General features: G+C 41.1%; 1 protein-coding gene across 4 annotated transcripts in view; it reads left to right on the top strand.

Moving 5' to 3' along the window:
* The first annotated feature begins 1,346 nt into the window (after positions 1 to 1,346).
* Positions 1,347 to 16,805, top strand: part of RASSF6 (Ras association domain family member 6) — a 54,476-nt gene continuing 39,017 nt past the window's right edge. For 3 of the 4 annotated variants that reach the window (XM_057309649.1, XM_057309650.1, XM_057309651.1), the window contains exons 1-2: positions 1,483 to 1,569; positions 12,127 to 12,225. In XM_057309649.1, coding sequence (XP_057165632.1) covers positions 12,167 to 12,225 — 59 coding nt within the window. In that variant the 5' untranslated portion in view covers positions 1,483 to 1,569; positions 12,127 to 12,166. The other variant, XM_048211737.2, reaches the window with a different exon arrangement.

The following is a 16,805-nucleotide window of genomic DNA, read 5'->3' as shown; positions in this document are numbered from 1 at the left end:
TACTGATAACAAGCAAATGATCCCCACAGAGTGGAGACAGTGGAGGCAAAGCTAAACTCAGACAAAGAAGTTCTGGAACCTGGAGGCCACAGACACTGCAGGTCCTGTTAGTCATCATTCAAAGGTCAGTCCACACAGCAGGGGGTCCTGGCACCAACTAATCAAGTGAACACCCACAAGGAATCCCAAGTTACAGTGTATGCTCATATATGAGGTGGTAGAAACTTTGACGGCAGTCTAATAAGCCATTGGCTTGATTATGCTCAGCTCATTAAAATAACCTTCCAACATGATAAAGCCGGTCACTCCTGACCTTCACGCCCAAGTTAAATAAACTGTCTGACCTCGTGAACATACAGAATCCTTAAAACACCATATTTATCAAACAGGTAACCTGCCAATTTATAATAATGATCAGTCTATTGACTTTGACATTTGAACTCAAAAGACACCAGAGATCAATTCTGCCTACTGTACACATTGTTGAAATTATATTGAATTTCTTTTGAGGGCTCCAAGGTTTACGCTTGTAAAAAAAACTTACTTTTTAAAAATTACCAATAGTTGCTTTACATGGGAAACAGATAAATGAACAATGATACTAAAAAGTGTGTGTGTGTGTGTGTGTGCTGAGTGTGTGTGTGCGTATGCAAACCAAAGCACTTTGTATTCTCACAGCATCTGTCATCTGAGGGTCTTTAAGTCTTTGGGGCCCTTTTTTGAAACTGGAGGTATTGAGGAAAAGCAAAGTCCTTAAATTCAACTCAGTCGTTATCTAATGCCTCTTTTGTACTTCATTACAATAGTTTTCAAACTTTGATGTCTACCGGATTCTTCTTTGGAGCTTATAATAAATTACAGGTGCCTGTAGCCTACCCCACACCTACTGAATCAGAGTCTCTCGGATGCTGAGACCCAGGGGCATGCAGGTTTAGCAAGTTACGCAGTGGGTCTGGGGTGCCCTGAGGTGTGAGAACCAGTGGTCTGGGGGGAAAGGCGCTGGCTGGGAAAGGAGGCTGCAGCAGGACAAAGAAAAGAAAGTAAGACATTTCTAATTCAAAGAGCACATTTTACAAGAAAGGCAGGTGAATAGTGGCATTCATTCCTAGGTGGTGTCATTTCTTATGGACTACTCATCCGTCATCTGGATAGAGAGTCGAGGTCAGTTTTAGAGACCGTCCAATTCAGTGGGTAATGTCAATTCACGTCTCAAGATGTGTGTCAGAGAGCAAAGGAGTGTTCCTATCAGCTGCTCCTAAGAAAGAAAGTAAACACTCCCAACATGCACTGAGGCACAGGGAGTGGCTCAGGTTTCTAACACTTCCCTGCTCTGGCGAATAGGGGTAATAATTAACAGCTCCTTGGGCTGGTGATCGTGCCGAGGGGCCCTGCCAGGCGCAGAGCCCGAGCTGGCTGCGCGCAGAGCCTCGAGCCGCCCCTCCTCCGCACTTGGCTCCGACCTCCGCGACAGGTGAGTGAGCCCTGCCTTTCCTGACAGTAGGAATCTGTGAATCTATGACTGAGAGGGGGGAACAGACTCTCCGGAGCAAGTTCAGCTCAGCAACTCAGGTACAAAGGCTTCTCTCCTGGCCACAGTGTGAATAACAGGTGAAAAATGGGGGTAGGGAAAAGAACCCCATTAACCCACCCCCTGCGGTCAGGTTGAGGACAAGTTATTAGAAAGCAGAATTCATGGGCGGCCAAGCTGAATGTGTGCGTGCATCAGAACAGCCAGAAACCGGGACATCGCTTTGCCTTTTGATGGTTTTCAGAATACCTATTCCGACCAAGGTAAACCTGTGGGGTAGAGGGTGGGGCGTGGAGGTAAGTGTGGCCACCGAAGCCCTTCTCCCTGTCCTCAAGCGAAGTAGCTCAATAACCGCTTTATCTGAAATTGCACTGACCCTCACCAAGATGCTGGCTCCTGCCTGACATCCCTCTTTCTCCTGGATCAGCGGACTTGAAAGGTCTTTTAAGCGAGGGGTATGCTAAACTTTTATTTATTTCCACAAAGCTACAGAGACATATCCCCCTAAAAATTGAAAGGATTTCTGATATAATTTAAGACTTCACCAAACAATGAATGACTATGAATAATTAAATGGGAGTTTGTGAGTTAAGGATACCAGTCTTGAAGCAGGAGAGTCGTTAAGTTCAAATCCCGGCTTTGCCACTTACTAGTGTGTCCTTTAGCAAGTTACTTGACCTAAGCAAGCCTCAGTTGGCATAATAAGATATGCCAATGGGGCTTTGATGGGAATTAAACACTTAGCAAGCGTTCTATAAGTGGTACCTCCAGTTAGCATTAAGAAATAAGCAGCTCCGCCAAAAGGGCCAGATCAAGGAGGGTGAGGTAAGCTTCGGAGACCAGACCGTGTGAAGGTGGTAAAGGTAGACTGCTTTCCGGAAAGCAGGTCTAGAATGTGAGCAGATGGCAAGTGGGCAAAACATTACCTCTATGAATGGCAGTGAAATTATCTGGCTTCTTGCTACTTTTCGAACAGAGTACATAAAGTGACAAATGCAAAATTTTTACTCAATTACTTTTACTTTGGAAAAGTCACATTCATATTAACCTGTTATTTCTAACCAGAAAATATAATTTTGTAGTAAGAGAGTGACACACAACCCCATGTTGTGAAACACATGACATTTAGTTTTATAAGACAGATTGCCCTTGAACAGCTTTGATAAAATAGGCCATGTAGCCCATGATCTTATATTGTTTTGTGTTGAAGTGTTACAGACTCTCATTTGTGTTTATGGACAAGAAATATACAAGAACGATACCTGTGTTTTGTTGGTCTTTATCTCTGAACTTAAATTATAGGAAAGTGACCTTACTTTATGAAACTTTATTTAAAGGGCACTTTCGTTATTGTTGCTGTTAGTTTTATTAATGTCGATAACTTTGAGGAGGATAAACTTAGAAGTTGTGACCAGCAAAGTATTTTCATTGACAACATTTTATCTTTTCATTTCATTAATATATATTTAAATGGTTTGCAGTTGATCCTAGCTTAATATCATCATTGTTTTAATTGATTCTTGTTTCAAACTACAGATGTGAAATTCTCCAATGTACCTATAATTGGATATTGACCAGAGAATTGTGGATAGAATTCTAAAGCCAACCAAACTGAACTTTACTATGTTATTGTCCTATGGGGTTTGATTGTGTTCAGTCTTTATAGCTAAAAATTTATAAAATAACCTAATCCATTAGAATAAATTATAGTATCAGTAGTTACTAATTGTTTTTCAAAGAGAAAATATTCCTTTATGCTGACTAGATATGGTTGGAACTTCTTAAACCAAGTTATTTAATATTTCTTAATGGTGTATGTCTACACAACAGACAGTAGCCCCAACTGAGATAAATCTACTTGACCATATTTGAGATTAATTTGAGATTAATTTATCTAACCACATAAATGTGTTAAACTCTATTTTAGCATACATATATTTCTCTACTATTTGTAATATGTATAACATTTTATAATAAACTATTAAACATTTTGGTCCATCGAGAGAGAGAGAGAGAGAGAGAGAGAGAGAACCAGCAATGATTAAGAAAAAATTAATTTTCCAAATTATATTGGAAATAGTGTAACACATATGTAACATGTTTTTTAACATGTAATTCAAAGTTTTATATTTGATACTTGTTTTAACTTCCTAAGATAAGAAGCATCCTATATTTTTCATTGAAGTAGAAATCTAATGCTAACCATCAATTTACTTGTACAGTTTCATTGAAGACAGGGATTTTAGGATTATTAGAGATACATGGGCTTCCTATAAAAGTTTGATTTTTATCTTGCCATTTGCAATGACATGGATGGAGCTAGAGAGTATTATGCTAAGTAAAATAAGTCAGAGAAAGACAAATACCATATGATTTCACTCATGTGCGGAATTTAAGCAACAAAACAAACAAAGGAGGAATAAAAAGAGAGAAAGAGGGAGGCAAGCCAAGAAACAGACTCTTACCTATAGAGAACAAACTGATGGTTACCAGAGGGGAAGTGGGTGGGGGATGGGTTAACTAGGTGATAGGGATTAAGGAGCGCTCTTGCTGTGATGAGCGTGGGGTGTTGTAGGGAAATGTTCAATCACTATATCGTATACCTGAAACTAATATTATACCATATATTAACTATACTGGAATTAAAATTTTTTTTAAAGTTTGGATTTTTAAAAAATTTTTCAAATGTAGGTCAATCAAAAATACAACCTCTGAGAAAGAACTTCTGAATATTCTCTATTTTCCCTGAAGTCTAGTATTAGAGGGGGTTAGGTTTCATTGCAGAAATCCATCTGTGTCTTTCAAAGCTACCAGATACAGTGATTTCATCACTTCATAACCTCATTTCAAGTAGTGGACTAATGCTACTGCTTTCAGTAGTTGAATGTGAGGGTGTCTCCTTTTTAAGTGATGACCATGTAATCTTAGTCGCCGAGATGACTGAAGGACCAATCCTCCGTCATCATCCCAGAGCCTAGTAAATGGGGCTCAAGAGCAGAAAGTGCTCACTCTGCAGCCGACATGCGCACAAGAAGAATGATTCACAGTCCCTGGGAAGCCACGCTGAGAATTTCCTCTTGGAAGCTAGAGAAAGCAGAGACTCCTTGCACTGCACCACACCAGCAGTTCCAGAAGATGCCATTGGCAGACTGAGCAGCTCCCTCCCACACTGAGCGGTGGCAAGATGCCTTGAGTCCTGAGGTAGCTTAAAGCTCGCGTGCTTCTGCTACAGCCCCGTCCCCTGAGGACGTTCTGGGGAGAATCCAGCCACGTTACTAGTGCCCTGTCAGTATGCGCTAGAAGAGTTAATGGTGACATTTCACATGGGGTTCCACTGGGACTAATGGGAATGACATGTTCACATAGCAGTCTGGGTGTTCGAGCCATATCCTGTTCAGTCCTGTCTTAAAGTCAAGCACTGTAAGACATTTTTATTTGCATCTCAAAACAAGCATTTCCTAATTGCAACACATATCACTTAATAAAGTGGTAGATTTTATATGCCAGCTTCCCACTTTTACCATCTTTGTGAAAGAGGCCAATTCTTTAGAAAAACGTGGAGCCAGATGTTTCCCAGAAACCACCTTCTCCGGATTCTTTTCCTGTTTTACTAAGAATTGGATAATGGATAGAATTATAGATTTTTTTTCTCATTTCCTTGAAGTCATATAATTGTATATAGATCTGCTCTTCTCAGCTTCAAGGCTCCTGGTCAGAGCTTAGAGGAAACATCCTTATTTTGGAGCTGAATATATATTTGTAACTTTCCATTGCTTCTTCAGGCCAAAACAATATTTAAAAAAACCCTCCATGTGTACAGCCCTGAATATAATCTTACTTCATAATTTAAATACACATTTGCTATTCCAATGTGTTACTTTCCAGTCTTTATTTTTTTAGTAACCTTTATGGTGTGTGTTATGTAAGATATGCTCATTGTGTATGATTTAGAAAGAACATATGAAACCAAAAAGAAAATAATTATCACTCATAATTTCATGGCTCACAATTTTATGGGTAATATTTTAGTATACCTCCTTATATATCAAATATATTCATTCTTTTATAAATGTTTTTACCTATATACTTGCATATATATATATATATATATACTCACTCTAGGAGGGGCAAAAATGAAATAAGCAATAATCCTGTCTAAAGGAACAGTTAAATTCAGTAAAGTAGAATATAGTCAGAGAGAGAAAGCAGCGAGTCATGAGAAAGCTGCAGATATTTCACTGTGAAACTTCCAAAGCAGGAGACATTCTCTTTGGCCAGGGAATCTTGAGATGTTAGCACCTGTATTCTTCCAGTTCATGGTAAAATTATGACTGTTTTGACACCTCATGCACCCAGTGGCCCCAGGAATAAGGAGCTGCAGATACAGAGAGAAGTTACATTTCTGGGGCTAGCCCAGGAGCAGGCCCAGAGAAGGAGCTCATGAAATCTTTGTTGATTGCAGAAAGGAGTGAACCAAGTTTCCTCTCTTGAACCAAGTTTTCTCTCTTAAACAGGTAACCATTTAATCCATGATAGGGCGCAGGAAGGTACTGTAAGTGACTGGCCCATTTAAGTTCATTGGGTCTGGGATTCACCTCCAATCCTCTGGCCTCCTTCTGGTAACTGACCAGTCCAGGCAAGCCCCCGTCTAGGCCAGATGCAGAGCAGGGGAAGGCCAAGCACGATGTTCTCTGCTGCGCTCAGGTCTCAGTGTGGCCTGCGAGCTGATGCTGTGTGATCCTGCCTTCTCAGGCTCCTGATCTCGTTTGCCTGCTTAGACCGAGTCTACTTCCCTAGTCTCTGCCCTTCCCTGTTGAACCACCGAGGCCTACGTAGTACTTCCAGGACTGTTTATTTCTCCAGGACTTGATTGCTGACCTGTCTAATTTCCTATCTCATGGGCTCCATTCTATCTGGACAAAATGAAAAAGTAAATAACCAAACTTATTGAATAATAATCTTATTTCATACACAGTCTAAGTCAATAAATTCTGGCCTCAGGACCAGAGAGCTTGTATGATTCACCCTTCCAGTTAAATACATGGATTTGTAACAACTACATTCCTCTCAAGCCATAGTTTATTATGTTCTACCAAACTAATTGTGAATGTCCAACATAAGACCTCTAGGCTTCTAGAATTATCATTTTTCCTTTTTTCATAAATCCTCATCTCTGCTAATCATGACCTCTGTTGTCCTTCTCTTCAGCCTTTTGAGGAAACTAGCTCTGACCCTTTGGTCTACCAGATCTCTATAATTTAGGAGATATTCAAAAGGTCCTACCAGGTTTTAAATTGCTATGAATCATGGCTAATGTGAGAGGAGAAACTGTTTGAATTCACAGATCTATTTCTCACCTTGGCAATCAATAATAAAATGAGACCTTGACCAAATTACACTTTTACCTTTCAGATATTTGGACTGTTTGTATGGTCAATATTATTTCCTATTCAATTAGCACATATTGCCAATGAACAAGAATTTTATCCCCTTTTTATTTTCTTCCATAAATTCCATTTAACTGTCTTCCTTCCTAAGGTCAGAGAATAATGTAAGGGCTTCTGAAATCCTTTAATCACACCTGAAATCTTCTGACTTGCTTCAGCAGAGCTCACAGGTTTGACAATATAATTCCACAGCAATGGCTTAGGATCTTTGATGATACCTGAGCTATTTTCTTATAAATACAAATAGGGAGCTAACCAGGAAGCTCTTGCAATGGTTCTTCAGCCCGTCACTGCCAGTGTCACTTTGTGATTGTGAGAACCTTCCATTGGTGATTCTTCAGTTCCATATATACCCAACTTCGATTCTCAGCAAAACTATCATGTCAACTATGAAGTCAAGGAAATTTTATGACTAACAGTGAATCCTTCAGGCCACATCTGCAACCTTACATTTAGTCAACCACTCAAAAAATATTAATTCCTTCCATGTTCCAGGCAAAATTCTAAGAGCTGGATGAACACAGGTAAATAAAAAGCCCTGATCCAAACAAGTTCATTTTGTGCTTGGGGAGGACAGACATGTGAATAGATAAGATCCTTTCAGACTCTGTTACGTACCTCAATGGGAATCATGTGGCTAACAGACTTGCTAAAGGAAAGCCTCTGAGAGAATAGATACTTGGCCTGAGAGCAGCATGACGGGAAACAGATGTGAAAGGCTAAGGGCAGGGTGATCCAAGTAAGAGGAGCAGCAAGTATAAATCCCTAAAATGGGAATGAGCTTAAGGAGTGAGTGAAGACCAGCAAAAAGTCCAACATAGATGAAATGTAATCAATGGGGAAAATAAGGGAATGAATACACAAGAGATTGGTAGGATTTTGTGGGTCATCTTAAGGAGGCTATATTTTATTCTAGTTCATTCTTGGAAATCGTAGCAAGTTTTTAATCATGGGATGATGACGTCTGTCAGTCTTTAAAATCATCACCGTAGATGCTGTGTGGACAGTAGAGTACTAGTCACGGTGTGGATGCTGGGAAATTGTCATGAGGCAATGCAGAAATCGAGGAGGAAGACGATGGTTTGGCTCAGGGCAGGAACATTGGAAATAGAAGCTTTTGAGGTTCAGGTATATATTGGAGGTACAATCAGTAGAATTTACTTTTGGATTGGAATCTGATTATAATGAAAGAGGAAAAAAATGAAACTGAGTCTTAGTTATGGTGTCTAATTGAGTAGATGGGAAAGAATTGTGGAGGAGGGAATTCTGGAGACAGAAGAAAGTCTGTGGCCCTGTCTTGACCATGTTGATGGATAGGGAGATGCCTGCTAGACGTCCAAGTAGAGACTGGGTAGACAGTGACACGAGGCTGGAGCTCAGCTGAGTGGTTGGCTTAGAGACGGATTCAATTACCTAGCAGAAAGTGCAAACACAGAAGAGGACATGGCTGAGGACGGACTAGTAGAACGAGCCAGCATTCTACGATTGTACAGAGGATTCCAGAGAGGAAACTAAAATGTTGAGACCTGTGAAACAGCAAAAACAAAACAAAACAAAACAAAAAAACAAGGCAAGGTTGTTGTGGTTACTGCTTTGTCTCAAAAGCCTCAAGAAAAGAAAGGGTTTCAAAAGCAGGAAACAATCAGTCTTGTCAAATGCTGCTAAGAGGCCAGGAAAATGAGGAGAGAAAATGAACCATTTGGCAAGATATAGGCCACTGGAATGTGGGAGGGGAGGTACAAGGAGGGGCAAATTAAAAAGATAGATGGTAAATAATTGGGATCCAGGAGAAGGACAATGAGGTCACCACTGGGAGATTCTCAGGAGGGGACAACAATAACCTTTTTGGTGGGTGATTAGAATGACAATGTCTAGGGGCAAAACTCAGGTTTCAGAAGGAAGAGCAAAGGCTGTAGAACCAAACAGCTCAGACCGAATCCTATGAATGAGTAACTGGCATTGGTTGGACTCATGGAACATGCTACGTTTTTGTCCCAAGGCAGCCTAAAATACCCATGGAACTTCCAACCTACACAGAGTTAATCTGCCTGGTTGGCTAAGCTTCTGTCCCTTCCAGCATGCGTTCTCGGTGAGACCCCTTCCAATATGAGATATCAAAGAGGATATGTACCCAACTAGAGGACCACCCGTCTTCGAGCGAGAAGATAGGAGTAGAAAAAGAAGTGAGGTATGAATCAAGAGCAATACAAGGTGGAAAGCAGAAAATGGCTGCACACCAGGTGCAGATAATAGGCTATGGGCAGACTTGATAAGGTCCCACTTGAGCAGAGATGAGGAAGAAGCAGAAATCTAGAGCTCAGCCTCTGTTGACAGGGCCCTCTCTTGTGAGGTAACTAACTGGTGAGAAGAGACTCAGTGGTTTGAGATCCATTAGACTAGTAGGCCTGGTATTTGAGAAAAGCTGCAATTTTCAGGTTGGAAAAGTAGGTGTTGGTGGAATTGCAGAAAACCTGAATGTAGGCAGGGAGACTTTGACTGTATTTGCTAAGAATGAGATTCTAGGAAGGTATGAGAAGACGATGTGATGGTCGGAATGCTAAAAGCATAAAGGGAAATTAGTCAAGCACTCAGCTTAGAGACTATTACAATCTGCCGGGTCAGATGTGCTCACAGCTTTCAAGTAGATTTTATAATTGCAAATATCGTGCTGTAAGGATATGCATCAGTGGTTTTGTGAAAATAGCTTCCATGTTTTCTTCCTTTTTCCTTCCTTTGGGCAACGGGTGGGGGGATTGCTCTTCTCCTGGAGAAAGAGGACTTGAAATGCCTTCTAAACACCTTACTCCAATCAAACCAAACTGATTTGGAAGTAAAAGGAGGAAGTCCCTCTCTCTCTTTTTTTAAATATAAAATTGAATTTTTCCCTCTAGCCTAACTTTTTATCTGGGCTATATCCCCTGTGATTCTATAGGCTTGAAGCAATAATAATTAAATATTCAATTTCAGCAAAATGGAATGACTAGAAAATATTATACTTAAAATCTCTGGTCACACCCTAATGCCATTTAGATGAAGACATAAAGGAGGATATTATTCATGTCTGACCACGGTTTCCAGAGCCTGAAGGAGACTTGAAGGATGTTACGTCACACTTAATCAACACTTGCGAGTCAGAGCTTGATTTTAGCCGCCTGGAAACTTAAAATTGTGTTTGCAGGACTGGGGCAGGGTTCAGCCAATTTGGGTTGAGTGGATGTAATAGAAGAAATGTCTTCCCTTGCACAGAATCATGTAGGAGAACTCGTTCTAGAAATACTGCAAAAACAGACTTAGCAAATTGGCCAATCCTTCCTTGCCTTGGGACAGTGATTCTAGAGTTTTTCAGTTTACACAGTACATTTTCCTCTTTTCTGCACATCTCCAAACATTGCCCCAGGATTTCTTCTCTACTTTAGCTATCTTGTATTCCCACGTTGCCAAAAACATTTCATGATTATAAAATGTCTTTTTGTTTGGGATTGCAGAAGCCTTTGGGAATTTAATATCTTCTTAAAGAAAGTAACACTGAGCTGCTAAGGAGGCAGAAGTTTAAAACTGACTGAAAAATTTTTTCACAAGTCCCTGGAAATTTTCTTTAAAGATATGATAACAGCAAGATATCTAAAATTTTTTTCATAAATTTCCGGAAATTTTACTGTAAAATATAAAACCAGCTTCAGATATATTATTCCAGCCAGGCAAAGTTCCTTATGCCGTTTCTTCCCCCCCCCCTTTTTATACTTCTAAATAAAAAGTAAGCTATGCACCAAGAAACAGCACTTTCAAACATCCCCAGCACACCTGTGCATTTATAGAAAGATAGGACAGGAAGATAACTTCTGCATCACTAAAACCCGGTAGTATCAGAGCTGTGGATAAATTGAAAAATGAAAAAAAAAAATCCTTAGAGCGTATCACAAATCAAATACTAAAAATTCAGAAATAGGATTTCTAACAGGAGTTATGCCAACTTTAGCCATATTGGGTACATTCATTACCGGAAGTAATACGGCCACCAACTGGCAAGTGATTTTCGGTACGATTTTGATCCAGGGTTTCACTTACAAATTTGCAAATCTTTTGCATTTATCATGGGCCAGCATTGTGGTTTGTATCGTACTTTCTTAGAAATATCACTCTATCCTGTCTGCCTTTCTCTCTCCGCATCTCTTCATTGCATAGCTGTCAGCCTCTCAAATTCATTACCAAGGGGAAGACCGTATGTCAAGTTATATATTTCTGGTTCATCTAGTATTTTTTCATATGCCCTCTTTCTGCCCATTTTTCTTTAGAGATTGTTATAATTAAATTATATGTTCCTCTTCTTTTACTATTTTCCCTAATTACATGAAGAATATAATTTTCAATTTTTAATGGGAAATATATCATAAGAGATAAAATGGATTTTTCTCAAAAGCACATATTGAGTAAGAAAAACAGAGGAAAACACCTAAATACCTGAAAACTTATATGGGGGCAACGGGGGCAAGAGCAGAGAAAAGAACACATTATTACTTGTTCTCAAACAAGTCACTTTGTGAACAATTATGAAGAGGAGGTTTAGAGGCTGCCATTTGGAAACTCACTCAAAGCAAGTTGTAGTTACGACTCTGAACTCTGAGCTTAGTTTCTTACCATCGAACATTTTGGAGGGCATCTCGATTATCCTCAATATTAATTCCCTTAGATATAGAAAAAGCCTTTGAAAAGAATCTTAGAACAGACCAACTGATAGGAAATCAAAGATTTTAATCTGTATAACCTTTCTGAAATGCAAAAACAACGTTGGTGAAAAGAAAAAGAGTAGAGGTCTTAAAGACATTCAGACTTTGCTTCGAATAATCTGTCCCACTACTAGTCTGAAATACAGGTAAGAATACCCACACCTTACTGGGCTGGTCTGAGGATTAAATAAAGTAACATCTGTAAAGTGGCATACAGAGTATAAGATCCATGGCACATGGAAAAAAAATCCTTCCGTTTTCTTCCCTCCCCAACCCAACCCTCATGGCCGTGTATGAAACACTACTTAAAAATTTGCCTGAAATACTTTTACACACTAGGGACATGACAAAGCATTTAATTTAAGTCAGAAACTCATTTCTGAATGCATCATAGGAATAGACCATTAATATTATTCTGATGTCTTAGGGTATCCTCAGATGACCTCAGAAAAGGGGAAGCAAGGACTATGATGGCTCACCAGCACTCTTCGTGGATCTTCGTCAATGAGAGGATGTTCATTACCGGGTAATTACATGCCTGTATTATGTGCGCTGTGCTCTGCAGTCATTTGTGGATCCTGCCCCAGCACCGTGTCATTCTGAGTGTGATATATGACCCAAAGATCGATAATAAGAATCAACAGTGGAGACATTTAATAGGAATTTGAATAAATATGGTCCTAAAGACTGCTAACCCATAACTTTTCATGGAACAATCACTCATATGTCCTAAATAGTGGTCTAATTTCACTAAATGCTAAATTTCTATTTTTGTAGTTCGCAGAATTCTCAGGAAAAGCCGCAAGTAAAGGATCTAAGGCTCCTCATAAATGATATATCCAAAGAATTAGTCCAGGGGCCCCAAACAGGTTTTCCTGTCCTCTTCTCTCCCTGCCTTAATCCTCAGGACACACTTCATTTTCTCTGTGTCCCCTTGATGTTAGCTTACACAACATACAGACATTCACAGTTGTTTTCTTGCACACAGCAAATAGCATCTTATATTGGTTGGGGAACAACAGAGCAGGGACTTGAAAGCTCTAAGAGTAAAGCTGAGGACCGAACTGGCTGAGCTGGAGCTGAAGCAGATGAGGAGAAAGACAACATAGTAAGAAAAAAGAAACCGAGGGGTCCTGGAACAGGACCCACATTTCACCGAGAAAAGGAACAAAGCCAAACAAACGGTAGAGGGAAATGGATGTAATTGATGCTGGATTGGGCCACAGTTAAGCAGAGAGAACAACTAGGGTCCAAAAAGGGCACACATGACATATAAGCGGTGGGAAGAAGATGTGAAGTAGAAGACAGTGGATTCATCTATTCATTCCTCAAGGACTTGTTAACTGCTCCCTGTGCACGCAGGTTCTTCTGGACCCTGAGCATTCAGCAATGAGCCCAACAAAACCCTTAGCCTCATGGGGTTGCCTCCTACAAGGGGGATACAGTGATTGTGTAAATAAATGAGTAAGAATATATATAATTCAACGCCGAAAGGCGTGAAGGATAAAAATAAAGCAGAAAGGAGTAATGGGTGCTAGGAGTGGACAGCAGGGAGTCATGATGTCCTCCCGGGTGGCCAAGGAAGGCCTCAGCGGGGAGGTAGCATTAGAAGAAGAGCCAGGAGGAGGTGAGCCAGTAGGATGTGCAGGTAGCTGGCTGGGAGCAAAGGGGACAATGGGGTCACAGCCCTGAGGCAGGTGCCTGCCTCTAAGAATGGAGGAAACCAGGTGGGCAAACGAAGCAGGAAGGACAGCAGAAGCTGACGTTCTTGACATCATGGGCCAGAGCGTGCAGGATCTCACCACAGGCCATTGTGAGACTCCAGCTTGCCCACTTATGACAGGAGAAGCCATTGAGGGATACTGAGCACAAGAGTGACCGGGTCAGTCTGGCTGTCATGTTAGGAGCAGGCTGAAGAGGGGGGACAGGATTGGAAGCAGAGAAATTATGAAGGAGCTGATACTTCAGGGTTGAGGTGATGGTGCCTTAGGCCAAGGGGGCAGTAGTGGAGATTAAAGAAAAAGGTCAGATTCTTCTGTTTTGACAAAAGAGACAATGAAACCACATTGGGGGGGGGGGGTCTGAGATTCTAGGGACCCTTATTTTGTGTCATATTTTGAATTGACCAAATTGAGGACTGATCATTTACCTTCTGTAACCCACAGCCCCTTTCAGCTCCTTTCAGTATCCACGTATTAATTGGAGCTCCAGATGGTAAAATAAAATACTGTAACATTTATACAAACCCCAGACTTGAAGATAGCATTTCTCCAAATGTGGTCCATGGGCTGCCCCCACCCCCCAATCAGACAATTTGTTAACGATGCAGATCCCAGGCTCCACGAGAAGATTAATCAGGTCATTCTGATGCACACTCAAGTCTAAGAACCGCTGCTCAGAGGAGGAAAGGATTAACCTTTGAGAACTTCTGACCACCTGAGATTAAAACAAAACGCCTGGAAATCTGTAAAAACAACAGTTGTAGAAATGATAAGGATACCACTGACCCCCTGTGACATCCAACATGTCACAAATCTGCTGAACACTTCCACTCATTCACTCGCTGCACAAGGAGTCGGTCACTTAGCTCCCTCTCCACACTAGGTGAGCAAGACAGAAAGCACGAACTTGGGGCGCCTGGGTGGCTCAGTCATTAAACATCTGCCTTCAGCTCAGGGCGTGATCCCAGAGTCCTGGGATCGATGCCCACATCAGTTCCTCCGCTGGGAGCCTGCTTCTTCCTCTCCCACTCCCCCTGTCTGTGTTCTCTCTCTCGCTGGCTGTCTCTCTCTCTCTCTCTCTGTCAAATAAATAAAATCTTTATTAAAAAAAAAAAGAAAGAAATCACAAACTTATGAAGGGATTTTTATTTCTTTGCACAGAAATACATGAAAATAATGGAAATTAGTAGGAAAATAGAATATGCTGAACGAAAATTTTGGCTTCAGCAAATTTCATGAGAGCTACATATGATCGATGAAATAAGCGGTCATACTATTAATAGCATAGCAGCAATGTAACATTTCTGTCTTACTGCTGAATGAGAATTCCCAGAGTTTAGAAATTTCCCTGGGTAAAGGGTGTTGGCCGAAGTCAGCTTCACGCTCAGATGACTAAGTTTCCAGTTGCTTTTTCATTGCCTGGGGCCATCTCTGCTCTGGTGCGACACATGATAAATATTCTAAGTGAGCTGGGTTTAAAAACATGGTTCCATCCAGTTGCTTTCAAAGTACTTTCATTTCAGGTCCTAGGCTGAAATCAGGGCGCTTTAAAAGAGAGTAAATGCCAACCGGGGACTTCAAATCCGGTTGAGAATGCAGATCGGATTTCATTCTCAGAATGGTAACTTTTTCTCCTACTTGGGAACCTAATACCGACCCTCCCAGCCTGCAGCTCTTCCAGCAGCAACCCATGAGGCATGTGAGCACTCCCGTCCTCAGTAAATAACTTTAATTAGCATGATGTAATAAAGTTTAGCCCAAAGTGCATTATTCCAAACCGTGTCTTTTTCCAAGCATGTTGGCCAGCCACCGTTTGCTGAAACAAAAGAATCAGCCACCTGCACCTCTGAGCACAAATTCAGCACAAAGAGCCAGTGTTCCAGAGGCTGCTTCTACCTGGCCAGTAGAGCCAGAGGGCAATGTTGGCCCAGTTTCCATGGCCAGGGTCTTCTCTCGCTCGGAGGAACGGAGCAAACGTTGCGTGCCCCAGCGTGCTCTGCAGGTAGGCTTAGGAAGAGGGCACCGCTCTCCTGAAGGCTGCTGGACTGTCTTTAACAAAGTATAAGGGAACCCTCCCTGACATTTTTTTTTTTTAAGGAGTCAGGATATTAAAATAAATCAGGGATAAAAAGTTCGAGACATGTTTGGGACCATCTCCTTTAAACATGAGAACTTTTTTTTCTATGTGAGGATTGTTTTTAAACATTTATTTTAACATTTCCATTATTAGGTTTGAAGACATAATGAAAACAACAGGAATTTTCATTATGAAAATTGGCTATCATGTTAGTTACTATGTCAAAAAATGGTCAATAATGTCCCCCCAGATACTTCTCGAGAAAAAGGTCATTTATTAAGCTTTCTTTATATCAGATATTTTTCAAGGAGCATTGACAGTTATGAAGCACACCAATATGACTGGTATTCTCAATAAAATTTACTTATTCCACATCTATCTATTTTATCACTTTGATCAGCTAAAAAACATCATCTATCCGTCAAAGATACACAAAAATATTTGATAAAATCAAAACTCAGAGATGGGAAATATATTAACCCATGGAATTTACTTGAATTTCTGGCTATGTCAACTGGTGACACTGGTGAAAGATTTTTTTTCTTCTCTAAAAATATGTCAGGCTTTAATTGTCTATGTTTTCTTCCTGAAACAATTACTGAGAACATACCATGAGCCAGAAGTTGTACTAAAGACGAGTATGGAATTTTGAGCAAAAACAGACAAGAGCCGCCTGAAGGTACCGGTGGATCTCCAATTTGAGCCTTCACCAGAATCACCTGGAGGGCTTGTGACACGGAAGATTGCAGGGCTCCATTCCCAGACTGTGACTCAGTAGACCTGGGTTGGAGTGAGCATTCCCACATCTAAGTTCCCAGCTGGTGTAGGAGCTACTGGTCTGGGAATCACTCTTTGAGAACCACAGGTCTAAAGGCCTGATAACAAACTGAGCTAAGTGTGCAGAAGGAAAGGGGGGCCCTTTAGGGAATACGGACCTAGCCTAGGCAGGGCATGTTCCCTGAGATCTGAACGAGGAGGGGGCTCACAAGTTTACGGGAGTGAGCGGGAGAGCATTCCTGACGTGGGGAGAGTGCCTGAAATCCTTAGGGCCGGAGGGAGCTCAGCGTTCCAGCCAGTGAAAGGTACCTAGTGTGGGCGAGGGACAGGACACAGGGGAAGGCACGTCTTGAAAGTATGGCAGGCAGAGCAGATGCTACGGTATGTTCTCCATGCTCTGTGTAGAGCGTGGAGTGTGTGGCGGATGACCGGAAGTGACACGAGGGAGTCACTTAATAGATATTGTTTCAAACGGAAGGAGACTCAGTGGTGAGAGTCATGGCAGCGTCACAGAAGAGTGAGGCAAGAGCC

Source organism: Ursus arctos, unplaced genomic scaffold (assembly GCF_023065955.2).
Source record: "Ursus arctos isolate Adak ecotype North America unplaced genomic scaffold, UrsArc2.0 scaffold_9, whole genome shotgun sequence".
NCBI lineage: Eukaryota > Metazoa > Chordata > Mammalia > Carnivora > Ursidae > Ursus > Ursus arctos.
This window is presented reverse-complemented; position numbering and strand designations above follow the sequence as displayed.